The sequence below is a fragment of the Callithrix jacchus genome, chromosome 8 (genome assembly GCF_049354715.1).
Source record: "Callithrix jacchus isolate 240 chromosome 8, calJac240_pri, whole genome shotgun sequence".
NCBI lineage: Eukaryota > Metazoa > Chordata > Mammalia > Primates > Cebidae > Callithrix > Callithrix jacchus.
In genome coordinates, this window is record NC_133509.1 from 89957349 (window position 1) to 89973884 (window position 16536).

The 16536-nt window shown below is 44.8% G+C and overlaps 1 protein-coding gene across 1 annotated transcript in view; it reads right to left on the minus strand.

Moving 5' to 3' along the window:
* Nucleotides 1-11986: 11986 nt before the first annotated feature.
* The window catches only part of ATG14 (autophagy related 14), a 46107-nt gene continuing 41557 nt past the window's right edge, over nucleotides 11987-16536 (minus strand). Inside the window, exon 10 of the mRNA XM_002753930.6 lies at nucleotides 11987-15462. Within this exon, the coding sequence (XP_002753976.3) occupies nucleotides 15156-15462 (307 nt within the window). The 3' untranslated portion in view covers nucleotides 11987-15155. The remainder of the gene's footprint in view (nucleotides 15463-16536) is intronic.

Genomic DNA, 16536 nt, shown 5'->3' on the forward strand with positions numbered 1-16536 from the left:
GGGCCCCCTAGTGCCAAGCTGGTGAAAACAGCCCGCTTTTAAAATAATCTCCAGCAGCGCCACACTACCTGCTTTCCTGCATTGCTGTAGGATCACAGAATTCAGGAAAGGAAATGACAGTGTGTCAGTGTGGGCACCAGCATCCTAGCCTCCCTCACTGCATCCCTGCCGCCACCAAAAAAAGGGAAAACCTCCCCCTTCAGCTTTTCTTAAGGGGATCAATACACCTGGCTTAGTTTTTTCTCTCCTACCTCTCACTTCAAGCCTTGACTTGACATATGAAGCAAAAACCTGAACCAGGGAATCTAGAGGAGTTGGAGAGCTGCTCCTCCACGTGCTTGGAGTGTGTGTGTCGGGCATGCCTCGTTTAAATGCATTCTCTACCGTGCGGTGTCTGGCACTTGGGGAATCTGATTGTTTCTTGTTTTTTTTTTTTTTCTTGTTTTGAGACAGGGTCTCTGTTGCTCAAGCTGGAGTGCAGTGGCATGATCTCAACTCACTGTAGTCTCAATCTCTTGGGCTCAAGTGATCTTCCTGCCTCAGTCTTTGGACCCAAAGAAGAAGTGAATTGAAAGCTAAAGAAGGGCTAAGTTAAGATTAAAATTTGCTTTTTTAGGCCTTCTCAAATGATTCCAGGTTAAAACAGCCATGCAAATGGACTGTTCAAACCCTGTCTAAGTACACTGGTGGCTCTGTGTGGGGGAGATCCCTCTTTTGGAATCCCAACCCCATGCCCCCACTTCACTGGGTGCCTTTCAGCGCCCTCTGCACATCTGCCACCACATAACCCTTTTGTCTGTTACTGTATTGTTGGCCCTTCCCATCTGTACGTTCCTCATTGCTGATTCAACCAGCCTAATTTAAAATACTCAGAAAAAAATATTGTGCCTTTACTTAAAGTACATACTTTTTCCCTTGTCATTATTCCCTAAACAATATAAGCATAACAGCTGTTTACATTGCATTAGGTATTATAAGCAATCTAGAGGTGATTTAAAGTAGATGGGAGGCTATGTATTGGTTAAATTCGAATACTAAGCCATTTTCCATCAGGGACTTGAGCATCTGCAGATACCGAGGGATGACTCTAGAGCTTGCTCACCCACTGCACTCAACTCAGAAGGCTTTGCCGCAGTGTCTCCCACACGCTCCGTAAATGTGGCATTCCTCTCGAGTGACCATCTTAATGTGAGGAGTGCTGGCAGGACCTGACTGCTCTGGCCATACCGCAATTTCCTTTTTAGCATGAGAAACCTGACAGGGACGTACGGGGTCTTGGAGGACCTTGTCCTCTGGCCACAGCTGGTCTCATGGGAACATCCTTGACAGAAACTCCCACTGCAGCTATGTGGGTTTGCTGGGTACCTCTCATTGTGCATCTATTATAACCTCAGCTCTGTTATCACCAGTAGGTCCCCTAGCAGCAGGCTGTGAGCCGGTGGTTATGTTGACTAGAGGTTCCCTTCCTGGGCTTTGTCCAGTCACCACTTCTAACTTGGACTTGTCAGTGCCACCCTGCCAGCCTTTGTGGACCAGCTTGGGAGACTGTTTTTATGTGAGTGTTACCAGGTGTTTTCCATGGCTTCATTCCTTCTTCACTCACCAGACTGGCTGGCTGTCCTCCTTCATAGCCTGATTCAAAAACATGAAATTAGCCTGCACTGCGAGCCCTTTTTTTCTGTACATCACCGACTAAACCAATGAGAATTGATGTTACCTAGCTGCATGTTGGGCATGCCTCATTTAAATGCATTCTCTACCATTTGGTGTCTGGCACTTGGGGAATCTGATTGTTTCTGTTTTTTTTGTTTTGTTTTGAGACAGGGTCTCTGTCACACAGACTGGAGTACAGTGGCATGATCTTGACTCACTGTAGCCTCAACCTCTTGGGCTCAAATGATCCTGCCTCAGTCTTCTGCGTAGCTGCAACTACGGCTTCGTGTCACTATGCCTGGCTAGTATTTTGTATTTTTTTGTAGAGACAGAGTTTCGCCATGTTGCCCAGGGTGGGAATCTGATTGCTTTTATCCCCATTTTTCCTCTGGGTTCAAATAAGCTAGTGTTGCAGTCTTTGTGAGTTGGTCAAGATACCTGTGTGGGAGATGTGGAATCTCAGCTGACACACATGTCATTCCTGCCTGTCATTTGTGGCAGTAGCTGATGTTTGCACAACTTCATGGAAAAGCCGACATCGGTGGTTATAAACCCTTGGTTATAAATCCAGTGCATTTATAGCAAACTGATTTAAGGAAAACCACAGTAAGGTGGCGTCACCATTCTAGGTGGTTGGTTTGACTTCGGTGTTGTTTTGGGGAGCAGAGCCAGTGTCTGGAAAGAACTGAAATGGAAGCAGAGACTACAGTCCATTATGTAGCAGCAGCCCATGTAGAGGTAATGTTCCTCTGTTTGAAAAGCAGAACAAAACATTTCACCCTTTCCCCCAGAGGCTCCCTCTTCCATGCATTCAGTGAGCAGAGAACAGGCCTCAAAACAAACTCCTTTTGGGATCCCCTCTCATTCTTTTTGAATTAAGGTGGGTTTTTCCTTTACATACTGGTACTGAAGTCTCAGATCTGTTTATTAAAAAGTATGAAGGGCTGGGCATGATGGCTCATGCCCTGTAATCCCAGCACTTTGGGAAGCTGAGGTAGAAAAATTGCTAAGCTCAGGAGTTTGAGATCAGCCTAGGTAGCAATGTAAGACCCTGTCTTTGTACAAAAAATAAATTAGCAGGGCGTGGTGGCACACTCCTGTAGTCCCTGTTATTTGGGAGGCTAAGGCAGGAGGACAGCTTGATTCTAGGAAGCTGAGGCTGCAGTGAGCCATGATCACATAACTGCACTGCAGCTTGGGTTACCCTGTCTCAAAAAAATAGGAAAATGTTGATAAAGTTCTTAAAAAACTAAAATCAAAGTCAGTTAAAAAAGAAACAAAATCAATTAGTTGCCAAACATAATGAGTAAAATGGAAAGCAAGGTTGTATCTGTTCCCTCTCCATTGTGACATTGGATAGCCTATTTGCATAACTTGAGTGTTTGCAATCTGGTTCAAGGGTAGGGATGGAGCCAGGCCTGGCCCACCCAGCCTTCCTGATTTTTGGACTGAACTGTTGTCCTTCTCTGCCCTTCCTCTTCAGTCCTCCCCTATGCAGGCAACCCAGCATGATTCTGCTGCTGGATGTGTGACCTGCTTTGAGCAATTCCCTTTTTTCCTTTTTTTTTTTTTTTTTTTGCGACGGAGTCTCGCTCTGTTGCCCAAACTGGAGTGCAGTGGCGCGATCTTGGCTTCACTGCAACCTCTGCCTCCTGCGTTCAAGCAATTCTCCTGCCTCAGTCTCCCAAGTAGCTAGGACTACAGGCGCATGCCACCATACCTGGCTAATTTTCTGTATTTTTAGTAGAGATGGGGTTTCACCATGCTAGCCAAGATGATTTCAATCTCCTGACCTCGTGATCCACCTGCCTCGCCCTCCCAAAGTGCTGTGATTACAGGTGTGAGCCACTGCACCCAGCTGAAATTCCCTTTCTATACCAGCCCTTATTTTCTCCCCTAAGCAGAGATAACTTGGCTAAGGTCCCCAGTGCCTAAGCTGGGACCTCTCACATGAACTTGTCCGTGGCCTGTAGTCTTAGCTTTAGGCCCCTCAGATTTCTTTTTTTTTTTTTTTGAGACGGATTTTCGCTCTTGTTACCCAGGCTGGAGTGCAATGGAGTGATCTCGGCTCACCGCAACCTCCGCCCCCTGGGTTCAGGCAATTCTCCTGCCTCAGCCTCCTGAGTAGCTGGGATTACAGGCACACGCCACCATGCCCAGCTAATTTTTTGTAGTTTTTAGTAGAGATGGGGTTTCACCATGTTGACCAGGATGGTCTCGATCTGCTGACCTCGTGATCCACCCTTCTTGGCCTCCCAAAGTGCTGGGACTACAGGCTTGAGCCACCGCACCCGGCCAGGCCCCTCAGATTTCTAAGTCTGTGCTCTGTGCAGGGTTTTGAAACTGCTGCACACTGGAAATGAGTAAATTCAAGGATTTATTATAAAGGTGTAGATATAGGGACAAGCCCTCAATATTTGCAGGGCCCATGGCAAGAACACAGCCCTCCTGTAGTGCATCCCTCCAGCACCCTCCCACCCTCTGCACTGAGGACAAAGCTGGGGAAAGGCTGGAGGTCCTGAGGCTCTGGGAACCTTAGGTAATGGTTTCTAAGGGGAACAAAGGTTTTGGGAGAGTGCTTGCCCCCTTGATCCCACAAACTCCGTGCTGATGGAGAGGGGCAGGGCAGGAATGTCAAAGGATTGGCCCTACTACTGTGCAGAAGCTGGTGCAGAGGCTCAGCTGCCTGATTGGGGATGGTATCAGGCAGGGTAGTGGCTGCATGTTAGAATCAACTGTGGGGCTTTTAAAATTCCCAATGCTTAGGGCCCACCCTAGACCTATTAAATCAACCAATGGGGGTGGGCGCTCCCCAAGTGATTTAAGGTGCAGGTGGGGTTGAGAACTACTGATATGAGTAATAGAAGCACAGGGTGAGTGTGTTTGGGATGATGGCTCCCAGGTCTGGTGGAAGGAGGAGGGTGTTTGCTGGGATGAGAAGGAGGGAGAAAGGAATACAGACAAGGCAGGGAAGGAACCAGGGAATGAACATCTTGGGCCTCAAAAGGCACAGAGTCTGCTGATGCAGCACTCCCAGCACAGTCTCCCTGGCAGTGAGCAGGATGAAGTGGGGGAGTGGACCCAGAGGGACAAACAACCAGAAACAGCTTTCTGTGGAACACTGAAGCCGGGACAGAGTCACTGTTTTATATCAGAACAAGCCTCCCCAAGTTCCTCTTCAGCCACCCAAAGGCCAATGCAAAATTTCTTTCCTTCTTCCTACCTGTGGAAGAAGGAAACCTATTTCCTAAAACTTGATGATCTCTAGGAGGCCCTAAATGCACATCTGGGAAGGTGTTCACCAGGCTCTAGATAAAATTTGTTCCCTTCAACAGTTCCAGACGACTGCAATAAAGTGAGTCCTTAATTTTTCAGTGCATATACAAGTTATGTTTATGTGATACTGTACTAAGTGTGCAATAGCATTATGTCTAAAAACCAATGGGCATACTTTAAGGAATGCCTTATTGCTTAAAAATGCTAACAATCAGCTGTGAGTCAGAATCTTTTGCCGGTGGATGGTTTGCCTCAATATTGATAGCTGCTGACCAATCAGGGTGGTGGCTGCAGAAGGTTGGGGTGGCTATGGCATTTTCTTAAGATGACAGTATCGACTGACTCTTCCTTTCATGAAAGATTTCTCTGTAGCATGTGATGCTGTTTGATAGCATTTAACCTCAGGATCACTTCAGAACCTCAAACCCTTCTGTTGTCATTTCAACGATGTTGGTAGCATCTTTATCAGGAGTAGATTCCATCTTGCTTTCTGCTAATGATCTCAGCACTTTGGGAGGCCAAGCTGTGAGCCCAGAAGTTCAAGACCAGGTTGGGCAACATAGGGAGACCTTGTCCCTACAAAAAAAAAAAAAAAAAAAAAAAAAAAAAAAGGATGTGATAGTATACACCTGTAGTCCCAGCTTACTTGGGAGGCTGAGGTGAGAGGATCACCTGGGCCCAGGACATCGAGGCTGCAGTGAGACATGATCATACCACTGTGCTCCAGCCTGGATGAGAGTGAGGAAAAAAATATTCTTCGAGATGGAGTCTGGCTTTGTTGCCCAGGCTGGAGTGCACTGGCACGATCTCCACCTACCAGGTTCAAGAGATTCTCCTGCCTCAGCCTCCTGAGTAGCTGAGGCTACAGGCCCGTGCCACCACGCCCAGCTAATTTTCATATTTTTAGCAGAGACGGGGTTTGACCATGTTGGCCAGGCTGGACTTGAAATTTTCACCCAGATGATCTGCCCGCTCAGCCTCCCAAAGTGCTGAGATTACAGGTGTAAGCCACCATGCCTGGCCAAAAGAAACACTTTCTTTTGCTCATTTGTAAGAAGCAACTCCATATCCATTAGAGTTTTATGAAACTGCAGCCATTTCAGTCATTTCTTCAGGCTTCACTTTTAGTTCTCTTGCTATTTTTCATGACATCCGTAGCTACTTCCTCCATGGGTCTTGAACCCTTGAAAGTCATGCATGAGGACTGAAATCAACGTCTTCTAAACCCTGGGGTTTTGTTGTTGTTGTTGTTTCACTCTATTTTTCCCTTTTCTGTTTTACACAAGATGTGTAAACAACCAGAGACTAGACTTGAAAGTGAAGGTATAAAGGATTATAAGCCAAACTCCTGTTAATGTTGATATTTTGGCCAGGAGCGGTGGCTTACACCTGTAATCCCAGCATTTTAGGAGGCCGGGGCAGGTGGATCACCTGAGGTCAGGAGTTTGAGACCAGCCTGGCCAACATGATGTCTCTACTAAAAATACAAAAAATAGCCAGGTGTGGCAGTGCACGCCTATAATCCCAGCTACTCAGGAGGCTGAGGCAGGAGAATCGCTTGAACCTGGGAGGTGGAGGTTGCAGTGAGCTGAGATTGCGCCATTGCATTCCAGCCTGGGTGATAGAGCGAAATCCTGTCTACAAAATAAAAGAAAAACTTGATATTTTGGCCTCTTTCCATGAATTACAATTTTTTTTTAATGGCATCTAGAATGGTGAATCCTTCCCAGTTTTCAGGACTTTGCTCAGATCCATCAGAGGAATCACTATCCATAGCAGCAAAATGTATTTCTTAAGACTTGAAAGTCAAAATTACTCCTGGAGCTATTGGCTGTAGAATGGATGTTGTGTTAACGTGCATAAAAACATTCATCTCCTTGTATATCTCCAGTCGGAGCTCTTGGGTGACCAGGTACAATGTCAATTGGCAGTAATAATTTGAAAGGAATCTGTTTTTCTCAGCAGTAGGTCTCAATAGTGGGCTTAAAACAATCTGTAAACCATGCTGCAAACAGATGTGCTGCTATGCAGGCTTTGTTGCTCCATTTACAGAGCACAGGAAGAGTAGATTTAGCATAATTCTTAAGAGGTCTAGGATTTTTGCAATGATAAATGAACACTGGCTTCAACTTAGAGTCACCAGCTGCGTTAGCCCCTAATGAGTCAGTTCTCCCAAGCTTTGAGGCCAGGCACTGGCTTTCCTCTAGCTGTGAAAGTCCTAGATGGCATCTTCTTCCAATAGGATGCTGTTTCATCTCTTGGAAATCTGTTGTTTAGTATAACCATCTTCTTCAATTACCTTAGCTAGATCTTCTGGATAACTTGCTGCTTCATCTTACACTTTTATGTCACAGAGACAGTTTTTTTTTTTTTTTTTTTTTGAGACGAAGTTTTGCTGTTGTTACCCAGGTTGGAGTGCAATGGCACGATCTCAGCTCACTGCAACCTCTGCCTCCTGGGTTCAAGCAATTCTCCTGCCTCAGCCTCCCGAGTAGCTGGGACTACAGGCGCGCACCACCATGCCCAGCTAATTTTTGTATTTTTAGTAGAGACGGGGTTTCACCTTGTTGACCAGGATGATTTTGATCTCTTGACCTCGTGATCCACCCACCTTGGCCTCCCTAAGTGCTGGGATTATAGGCGTGAGCCACCGCACCCGGCACAGAGACAGCTTCTTACACCTCATGAGCCAACCTCTGCTAGCTTTCAACTTTCCTTCGACAGCTTCCTCACTTCTCAACCATCAGAGAAAAAGAGAATGAGGGCCTATTTCTGGACAAGGCTTTGACTTAAGGTAATGTGGCTGGTTTGATCTATCCAGGCTACTAAAGCTTTCTCCATATCAGCAATAAGGCTGTTTTGCTTTTTAAATCATTTGTGTGTTCACTAGAGTAGGATTTTTAATTACTTTCAAGAACTTTGCCTTTGCCTTCACAGCTTGGGTGTTTGGCACAAGAGACCTAGCTTTGAGCCTGTCTTGGCTTTTGGCATACCTTTCTTACTAAGCTTAATCATTTCTAGTTTCTGACTTAAAGTGAGAGACACGGGACTCTTTCATTTGAACACTTAGAGGCCTCTGTAGGGCTATCAACTGGTCCAATTTCTTTTTTCCTTTTTGTTTGTTTTGGAGACGGAGTTTTGCTTTTGTTGTCCAGGCTGGAGTGCAATGGCACGATCTCAGCTCACTGCAACCTTCGCCTCCTGGGGTCAAGCGATTCTGCTGCCTCAGCCTCCCGAGTAGCTGAGATTACAGGCATGTACCACCATGCCTGGCTAATTTTGTATTTTGATTAGAGATGCGGTTTCTCAATATTGAATTCCTGACCTCAGGTGATCCACCCACCTCAGTCTCCCAAAATGCTGGGATTACAGGTGTGAGCCACCACCCCTGGCCCTAAATTTCAGTATTGTTGTGTCTCAGGGAATAAGGAGGCCCAAGGAGAGGGAAATTGGGGAACAGGAGGTCAATGAAGTAGTCAGAACACAGATTTATTAAATTTGCTCTCTTATACAGACACAGTTCTTGGACCTCCAAAACCATTACAATAGTGACATCAAAGATCACTTATCACCATAACAGATAAAATGCAGAGATCTGAAATGTTGAGAATTACCAAAATGTCGTCAGAGACATGATGAAGTGGGCATATGCTGTTGGAAAAATGGCACTGATGACTTGCTCAGTGCAGGGTTATCACCAACCTTTAATTGGTAAAACAAAACAAAACAAAACAAAACAACCCTCTATCTGAGAGTGCGACAAAGCAAAGTGCAATAAAACCAGGTATGCTTGTATTAAAGTAAAAAAAAAAAAATGTAAAATATCTCAAAGGAGTAGCAGAACTCCCTTAAGCCAGTACCAGTGGCCCCTGAACCAGAAAAGAGTTACTTCCTCCTGTGGATACTAGACTTAGTCCTCTTTAATTTGAATGCAACTGTGAAAATGGCTGATCACAGAAGATCCTCTCTGCTCCTCACATTCTTTCATCAGCCATGGGTTGGGAAATGTCTATTCCATCTACCATCAAACCACTGGCACTTTCATTCCCAAATTGAGAGCAACATACTTATGCTCCAGAAATGTTGTCTTGACAATTTTTTCTTTTCATGAGGGAAATAAGCTGCTGGGAAGGGTAGTAATGTTCTTTCCTCAAAATCCAGGTGTCTTCTGAAGCCATAAAGCAAATGCTAAAGATGCCATACCCAAAGGGAGGGCAAGGTCAGGGACAATCTGATATGGATCTGGAGGTGTTGATGCCACAGGACCCTTTTTTCCGAGATGGAGTTTCGCTCTTGTTGCCCAGGCCGCGGTGCAATGGCATGATCTCAGTTCACTGCAACCTCCGCTTCCTGGTTTCAAGTGATTCTCCTGATTCAGCCTCCTAAGTAGCTGGGATTACAGGAATGCATCACCACACCCGGCCCATACATATATATTTTTTGTATTTTCAGTAGAGATGGGGTTTCAACATGTTGGCCAGGCTGGTCTCAAACTGACCTCAGATGAGCCACCCACCTTGGCCTCACAAACTGCTGGGGTTACAGGCATGATCCACCATGCCTGGCCTTGTCTTTCTGAGACAGTCTGGTCTGTTACCCAGGTTGGAGTGCAGTGGCATGATCTTAGCTCACTGGAACCTCAGCCTCCCAAGTTTACATGATCTTCTCACTACAGCCTCCTGCGTAGCTGGGATTACAGGTGCCTGCCACCATACCTGGCTAATTTTTGTATTTTTAGTAGAGATGGGGTTTCACCATGTTGGTCAGGCTGGTCTTTCACTCCTGACTTCAGGTGATCCACCCACCTTGGTCACCCAAAGTGCTGGGATCATAGGTGTGAGCCACCATGCCCAGCCCACAAGACCTTTTTATGCAAGCTTGTCTAACTTGCAGCCCAGGATGGCTTTGAATGTGGCTCAAAACAACTTTGTAAACTTTCTTAGAACATCATAAGACTTTTTTTTAAAGCTCATTAGCTATCATTAGTGTATTTTGTGTGTGGCCCAAGACAATTCTTACATTGTGGTCCACAGAAGCCAAGATTGGACACTCCTGCTTAATGCCTGAGTTTTTTTCCACTCAACTGGCTCTAGCCCATTTTCAACACTTAAATAGTGTCATCTATTATCTTCTGCCAATATTCTCACTTTGTAAAGGGGAGCATTCATTCAAAGGCTCTTAGATCCCACTCACCACCACAGTATCTCTTACTCCTCCTTACAAAAGGCACAACAAAAAAGTCATTGATGTAACTCTTGCTAGTTTATTATCCTCTTTCTTGGAGGAAAGATTGTCTCACTGGTGGTTTCTGGTTTTTTGTTTTTGTGTGATGGAGTCTTGTTCTATTGCCCAGGCTGGAGTACAGTGGTACACTCACAGCTCACTGCAGCCTCTACATCCCAGGCTCATGTGATCCTCCAGCTCAACCTCCTGAGTAGCCACAGGTGCACACCACCATGCCTGATTTGTTAAATTTTTGTAGAGATGGGGGTCTATGTTGCGTATGTTGGCCTTGAACTCCTGAGCTCAGCCAATCCTCCTGCCTTTGGCCTCCTAAAGTGCTGGGATTTACAGGCATGAACCACCATGCCTGGCCCTAAAAAAATTCACCTCATCTGTATAAGTTTAAGCAGACTGTGAACTCTTTCCAGTGTATTTTCTCACCAGGTTGGCTGGTGGTGGTTTTCCTCATTGAGAGTTTCAAGGCCGAGATGCAGATGGCTTGCCCAGGAGCCCAGTTTCAAGTTTCCTGGTACATTTTACTGATGCAACTTTTAAATAACCTCCCCAATACTAATGACAAAAGTCATTCCTTTTTTTTTTTTTTTTTTTTTAAAGATGGAGTCTCACTCTTGTCCAGAGATGGAGTCTCACTCTTGTCCAGCCTGGAGTGCAGGGGTGCAATCTCAGCTCACTGCAACCTTGGCTCACTGCAACCTCTGCCTCCCAGGTTCAAGCGACTCTCCTGTCTCAGCCTCCTGAGTAACTGGGATTACAGGTGTGTGCCACCACACCCAACTCCGTTTCCAATTTTTAGTAAAGATGGTTTCACCATGTTAGTCAGGTTGGTCTTGAACTCCTGACTGCGTTCTCTGCCCGCCTCAGCCTCCCAGAGTGCTGGGATTATAGGTGCGAGCCACCACACCCGGCCTAAAAGTCTTCTGTAATTCCTCCCATCTACTTCAATCTGATTGCTTCATCAACCATGATACAACTCAGGATGGGAAATCTCCCTTTAAACACTAGATGGGTGCATGCTTTTAACTGCTGCCTAGAAAGACTGACGGTGCCACTGAAGCGCGCACATTGTTTGACAACCCTCCGTTTCCTTGCCTATTTCCTCCTGTTCCTGCCAGCCTTCTGCTCCAGGTAAAGGGGCAGTGTGATCATAGCATGGCAATAGCTCCTGGGGGTATCCTGGCTGGCCCGGCTCTGCCACAGCAGTCACTCTTGGTAGCTCTCCACCACCTGTAGGTGGTCCCTGTCTACAATAATCTAACCTGAAGGGTACTGATACCCACTTGGGAGAAGTTAGTTATGAAAAATAAAAAGGGGTGTTAGGTGGGGAAGGGAAGGGATTCTCCAAAGCTACTCAGGCCTGTGAGTGGTCCCCTTTAACATTTCCCTTTTTCTCTTGTCCCAAAGAAAGTGTGGGCAGGTTCCACATGGACATCCTAGAGATCCCTCCTCCAGGGGTCTGTTGCACAGAACCAAGTCACTGTAGGCCACATGCATCATATGATGGCTACCAAAGAAAAACACATCTTTAGGGTAAGTGTGCAACCAGCTTCCAGCTTGTGAAAGACCATTAATACCACCATGATCCATCATTTAAAAAGAATGTATTAACAGACATTTTTTCTTACCTGGCAAAATTCTAAAAAATTCTATGATTTGTATCAAGTGTTCCATGGTTCAATCTCATTCTTTTTTCTTTTTTATTTTTTTTGCCTATCTTTCCCAGTAACATGTATGGAAGGTTCAATCTCATTCTTGCTACCCTCGATGTGGCAGTGGAAATGAACAGAGTTTGAAAAAGACACACACACTAGCAAAGTACTGTTAAAAGGTTTATTGCAGTAATACAATAAAGTTTAGAAAACATCTGTATGACTGAAACTGATTTGGAAGTTGCAGAGCAATGGGGAATTCCTGCAACATGACACTGCGAGGAGATTCTCAGACACTAGTCCTCTTAACAGCACGCCACTGAATGCTCTTCCCCGACTTCTGTGAGTCCTTACATGAATCCTGTCCACTCGACCCAGCTTTCCCCTCTAACTTATAGATGTGCAAAACTTTTCTTATAGTCCATTACCAAAAATGTCTTTAATAGACCATTTTAAGCAGCCTGTTTGGTGCCTGTGTGGGTTTTTATTAGTATTACCTTGTTTCAATAAATCACTTTAAAATGGAAAACATGACCAAGTTCTATGGCTTTTTATTTAAAAAAAAAAAAAACCAGCTTCAATTTTTTAAAAATGCTGTTTACATATGGTTCTGGCACCTACATGAAAGATTTTAATGAGCAGCAAAAAGAGTAGAAAAAACAGTGGTTGAAATGTATACTTCAGAGTATTTACAGGGTGGATCCAGTGCAAAATAATGAAACCCAAAATATTTCAGCAGTGTAAGCCAGTATGTTGGTGTTCCAAACCACAAAAGGGTTCGATCACTTAACCCTACATAAAGTGCCACTAGTTGATATTAACAACAAAATATCCTATCAATCCCTAAAGTTCCCACATCTTTGTAAATTTTGTTGAAGTATTCTAGATATGAGTTTGTGATCTCTGGATTCTATAGCTTCATCTCACATTCATGGTTTCATAAAAGGCTTAAGAAAACCGTAACTACTGTTCATCTCAGATGAAGTCGATCTCTACCTCCAAGCTCCAAATCCAATCTTGCAACTCGTGAGACCAAGTTCTTCCTTCTGAGAGTTGTAAGTAGTAACTAGATGACTATTAAAAGATCGTAAGTTTATTTGGTATCTGTTCAAGTCCACCATCTCCACTCTCTATGAACTCCAGAACTGGATGGGAAAATGCAAGCAAGCCCAGTAATCATGTAGCTGGGCACTTAACACAGCAGTGTAGATGAACCCACAAGGGGTCGAGTGCAGTGGCTCATGCCTGTAATCCTCGCACTTTGGGAGGCCAAGGCAGGCATATCACCTGAAGTCAGGAGTTCAAGACCAGCCTGGCCAACATGGTGAAACCCCATCTCTACAAAAATACAAAAATTAGCTGGTCACGATGGCAGGTGCCTGTAATCCCAGCTACTCGTGAGGCTGAGACGGGAGAACTGCTTGAAACTGGGAGGCAGAGTTTGCAGTGAGCCGAGATCACACCACTGAACGCCAGCCTGGAGGGCTGAGCAAGACACTGTTTCAAAAAAAAAAAAGAAAATCCACAAGGAGTAAAGTCTACTTCCTCCTTTCATGGAAAATTCACAGAGCCAAGGAATTTGAGACTCCTGGATAGAAATAAACTCCCTTCTGCAACTCTACCCACAATTATACCAAACACCATATATACCATTAGCAAAAGCTATATAGCACCCCAGACTTGGAGGCAAAGTATCAACTACAATAATTACAATGAGAAAAGAAGGTGGGACATGGCAAACCTCTGAATGACTTAGCTGAGGTGCTATCATGCTAATCACGTAAGATAATATGGTAATAATGCCTGTTAGGAATTTTTCATAGGATTTTTTTGTGCAGTTATTAAAAATAAAAAACTACTTACATATTTGTACATAATGCCTCTCTCATAGTTTTCTTGTAAGATTGTCACTAAAAGCATGACAAGACACATGAGCTGAAAATGATCTCCTGGTGAGGGACATTCTTTACATTGTGCTTTCCCCAGAACAGAGACAAGCAGCATTAGCTGTAAGGATCTGCGCTGCGTTTCTGAGCAAAGCTGTGTCCTCAGAACAAAGACCTTGGAAACAAGCAGGACGTTTCCCCTGGAAACACCTGTCACCTAGGAAATCCCATAGAAAGAAACTGGACAACACAAGAATGACCAGAGGCCGCTTAACTAAGTGGCTTTTCCCCTGTGCCCATGCAGGCATTGAGCTTACACATAAGGGAATGACCTTCACGACTTTTCTTTCTTTCTTCTGGAGATGGAATTTCGCTCGTTTCCCAGGCTGGACTGCAATGGCGTAATCTTGACTCACCGCAACCTCCACCTCCTGGGTTCAAGCGATTCTTCTGCCTCAGCCTCCCAAGTAGCTGGGATTACAGTGTATTTTTAGTAGAGATGGGTTTCTCCATGTTGGTCTCAAACTCATGTAGCTGGTTTCAAACTCCCAACCTCAGGTGATCTGCCTGCCTCAGCCTCCCGCAGTGCTGGGATTACAGGTGTAAGCCAGCCAACCTTCATGACTTATCATCCCTCAGAGAAGTTCAATTTCAAAATGCTCATGGCGTGGATGGCAGGAATTCAATAAACTAGGTAAGAATAAGCTTAATTCTCCTCAGAAAACAAGAAAATAGTTTAAAAAAAATCTTTAGGACATTATTGCAGCCAGGATTTCTTCCATTTATAGATGTGGATCCTAAAGAAAAAGACTTTCATTTTCTTTGGTGTGTGGGGGGAAAAGAAAAACAGGTATGTCTGACAAACTATGACAAAGCAGCACGAATGAAACACATTGAAACATCCTCTCCCCAAACAAAACCAAAGGACCAAATAATCAAATGATTCCAAATTGCCTGCTGGTTCTCTGTACAAAAAACAATAGCAGAAAAACTCCTATTAAAGAGCTTTTCCCATTCATGTCCTAATCATCAAGAATCACCTCTTATGATTCAACCAACCTCTAAAATTAAAGTGTCAGCAACAGACTCAGCACCGCAAGGACCAGAACACTGACGCACGTCTGTGGACCCTGTAGCTGGGCCCAGAGGGAACCCAAATTAACTGCTTCCTTGGCAGAACTGGCCATAATCACAGGTCCTTCTTCACCAACACTGGTCTGGGTAGAAAGACCTTTGACCCTTCTGTTCTATTAATTATCAAACACATTGGTCACCATCACAGGCCACTTGACAAACAGAAATGTTTGTCTCCCTGCTTAAAAAAAACCCAAAACACCACTTTAACCTCTATGTTCCAGGCACTATCTTAACTAAACAGATAATGTTGACTAGAGTGTAGTGGGAGAAGAACTTTCTTGATGCAGATTTGGCATGTTTTAGTCCATGCTCGTTAACGGTGTCCAGTGTAAGCTTTAAACCAGGAGGTCACTGAGGCTGCTGCAGAGGAGATCATCCCACCTGCACTGCTGCTTGCAATGGGTGGGGACACCTGGGTGCTCTGACTCTGGGAGACTTCCACAGGCTGGGAAGGGATATCACAAAACCGGGGACTAGGCAGGTTCTCCCAGTCTGTGCCCAGGTCGGTTTCTTCATCGCTTTTGTGCTCATCTCCACTCTCATCTGATTCTCCAGCAACTCCGGGATCCACAAATTCCATGGACTCCTCAAGGTCTGCTCGCACTTCAAAGGGCCCTGACCTGTGTGCAGACAATGAGGGCCTCTTTAGGATAACCACCATTCTCAACACCAGAAAATAAGCCATCTTCCTGAAGGCCCTCACCTGAGGGGATGAGGGACCACGCCATTCATTCCCCAAGTCTGTGCTGCACTCTGTTGACATATGATTGAATTTTCCTTTACCCAAATAATCATCTCCATCCAAGTTATAAATCAAATTGTGATATCACACTTTTCCACAAGTCTACCTACTTAATTGGTGAAGACCCTGCATAGGAAAAAAACCCATTCACTGAGATGGTCCATGCTGGTCCTCAGTCTGATTTCCTGTTGTAAAGAACTGCAGTGTCTATAAGGTGAACACACAGCACTCCAATGAGACAATTGTAACAAAAAGCCACTTGAGTACTCGGTATATTATTTAGTGTAACAAGTAATAAATGGAATAAATGGTATACAAAGAAAACTCAGTGGGCTCCTGTACATGTTTAAAAATATCACCACTATTTTCTAGGACACATTTATAGCACAGAATGAAGCACAACTGTTTAGAATATATCAGAGGCAATTCTGAATATTACTGCACTGTATTTCAGGAGAAAACTGTTTATTTCCCAAAGGTCCCTAATGACATCCTCACTGCCAAGTCCAATAACCCTTTCTTAGGCCTCATCCTCTCTGCTGGCTCCTCAGCACAGGGAACCGAATCGGCAAACCATGGAAGCCTTTCTGCTTTTTTTTGTTTGTTTGAGATGGAGTTTTGCTATTATCACCCAGGCTGGAGTGCAATGGCGTGATCTTGGCTCAATGCAACCTCCTCCCAGGTTCAAGAGATTCTCCTGCCACAACATCCCAAGTAGCTGGGATTACAGGCACCCACCACCATGCCTGGCTAATTTTTGTATTTTTAGTAGAGATGGGATTTCACCACGTTGGCCAGGCTGGTGTCAAGCTCCTGATCTTTTTTTTTTTTTAATTGAGACAGTCTTGCTCTGCCGCCCAGGCTGGAGTGCAGTGGCACAATCTAGCTTACTGCAACCTCTGCCTCCCAGGTTCAAGTGATTCTCCTGCCTCAACCTCTTGAGTAGCTGGGA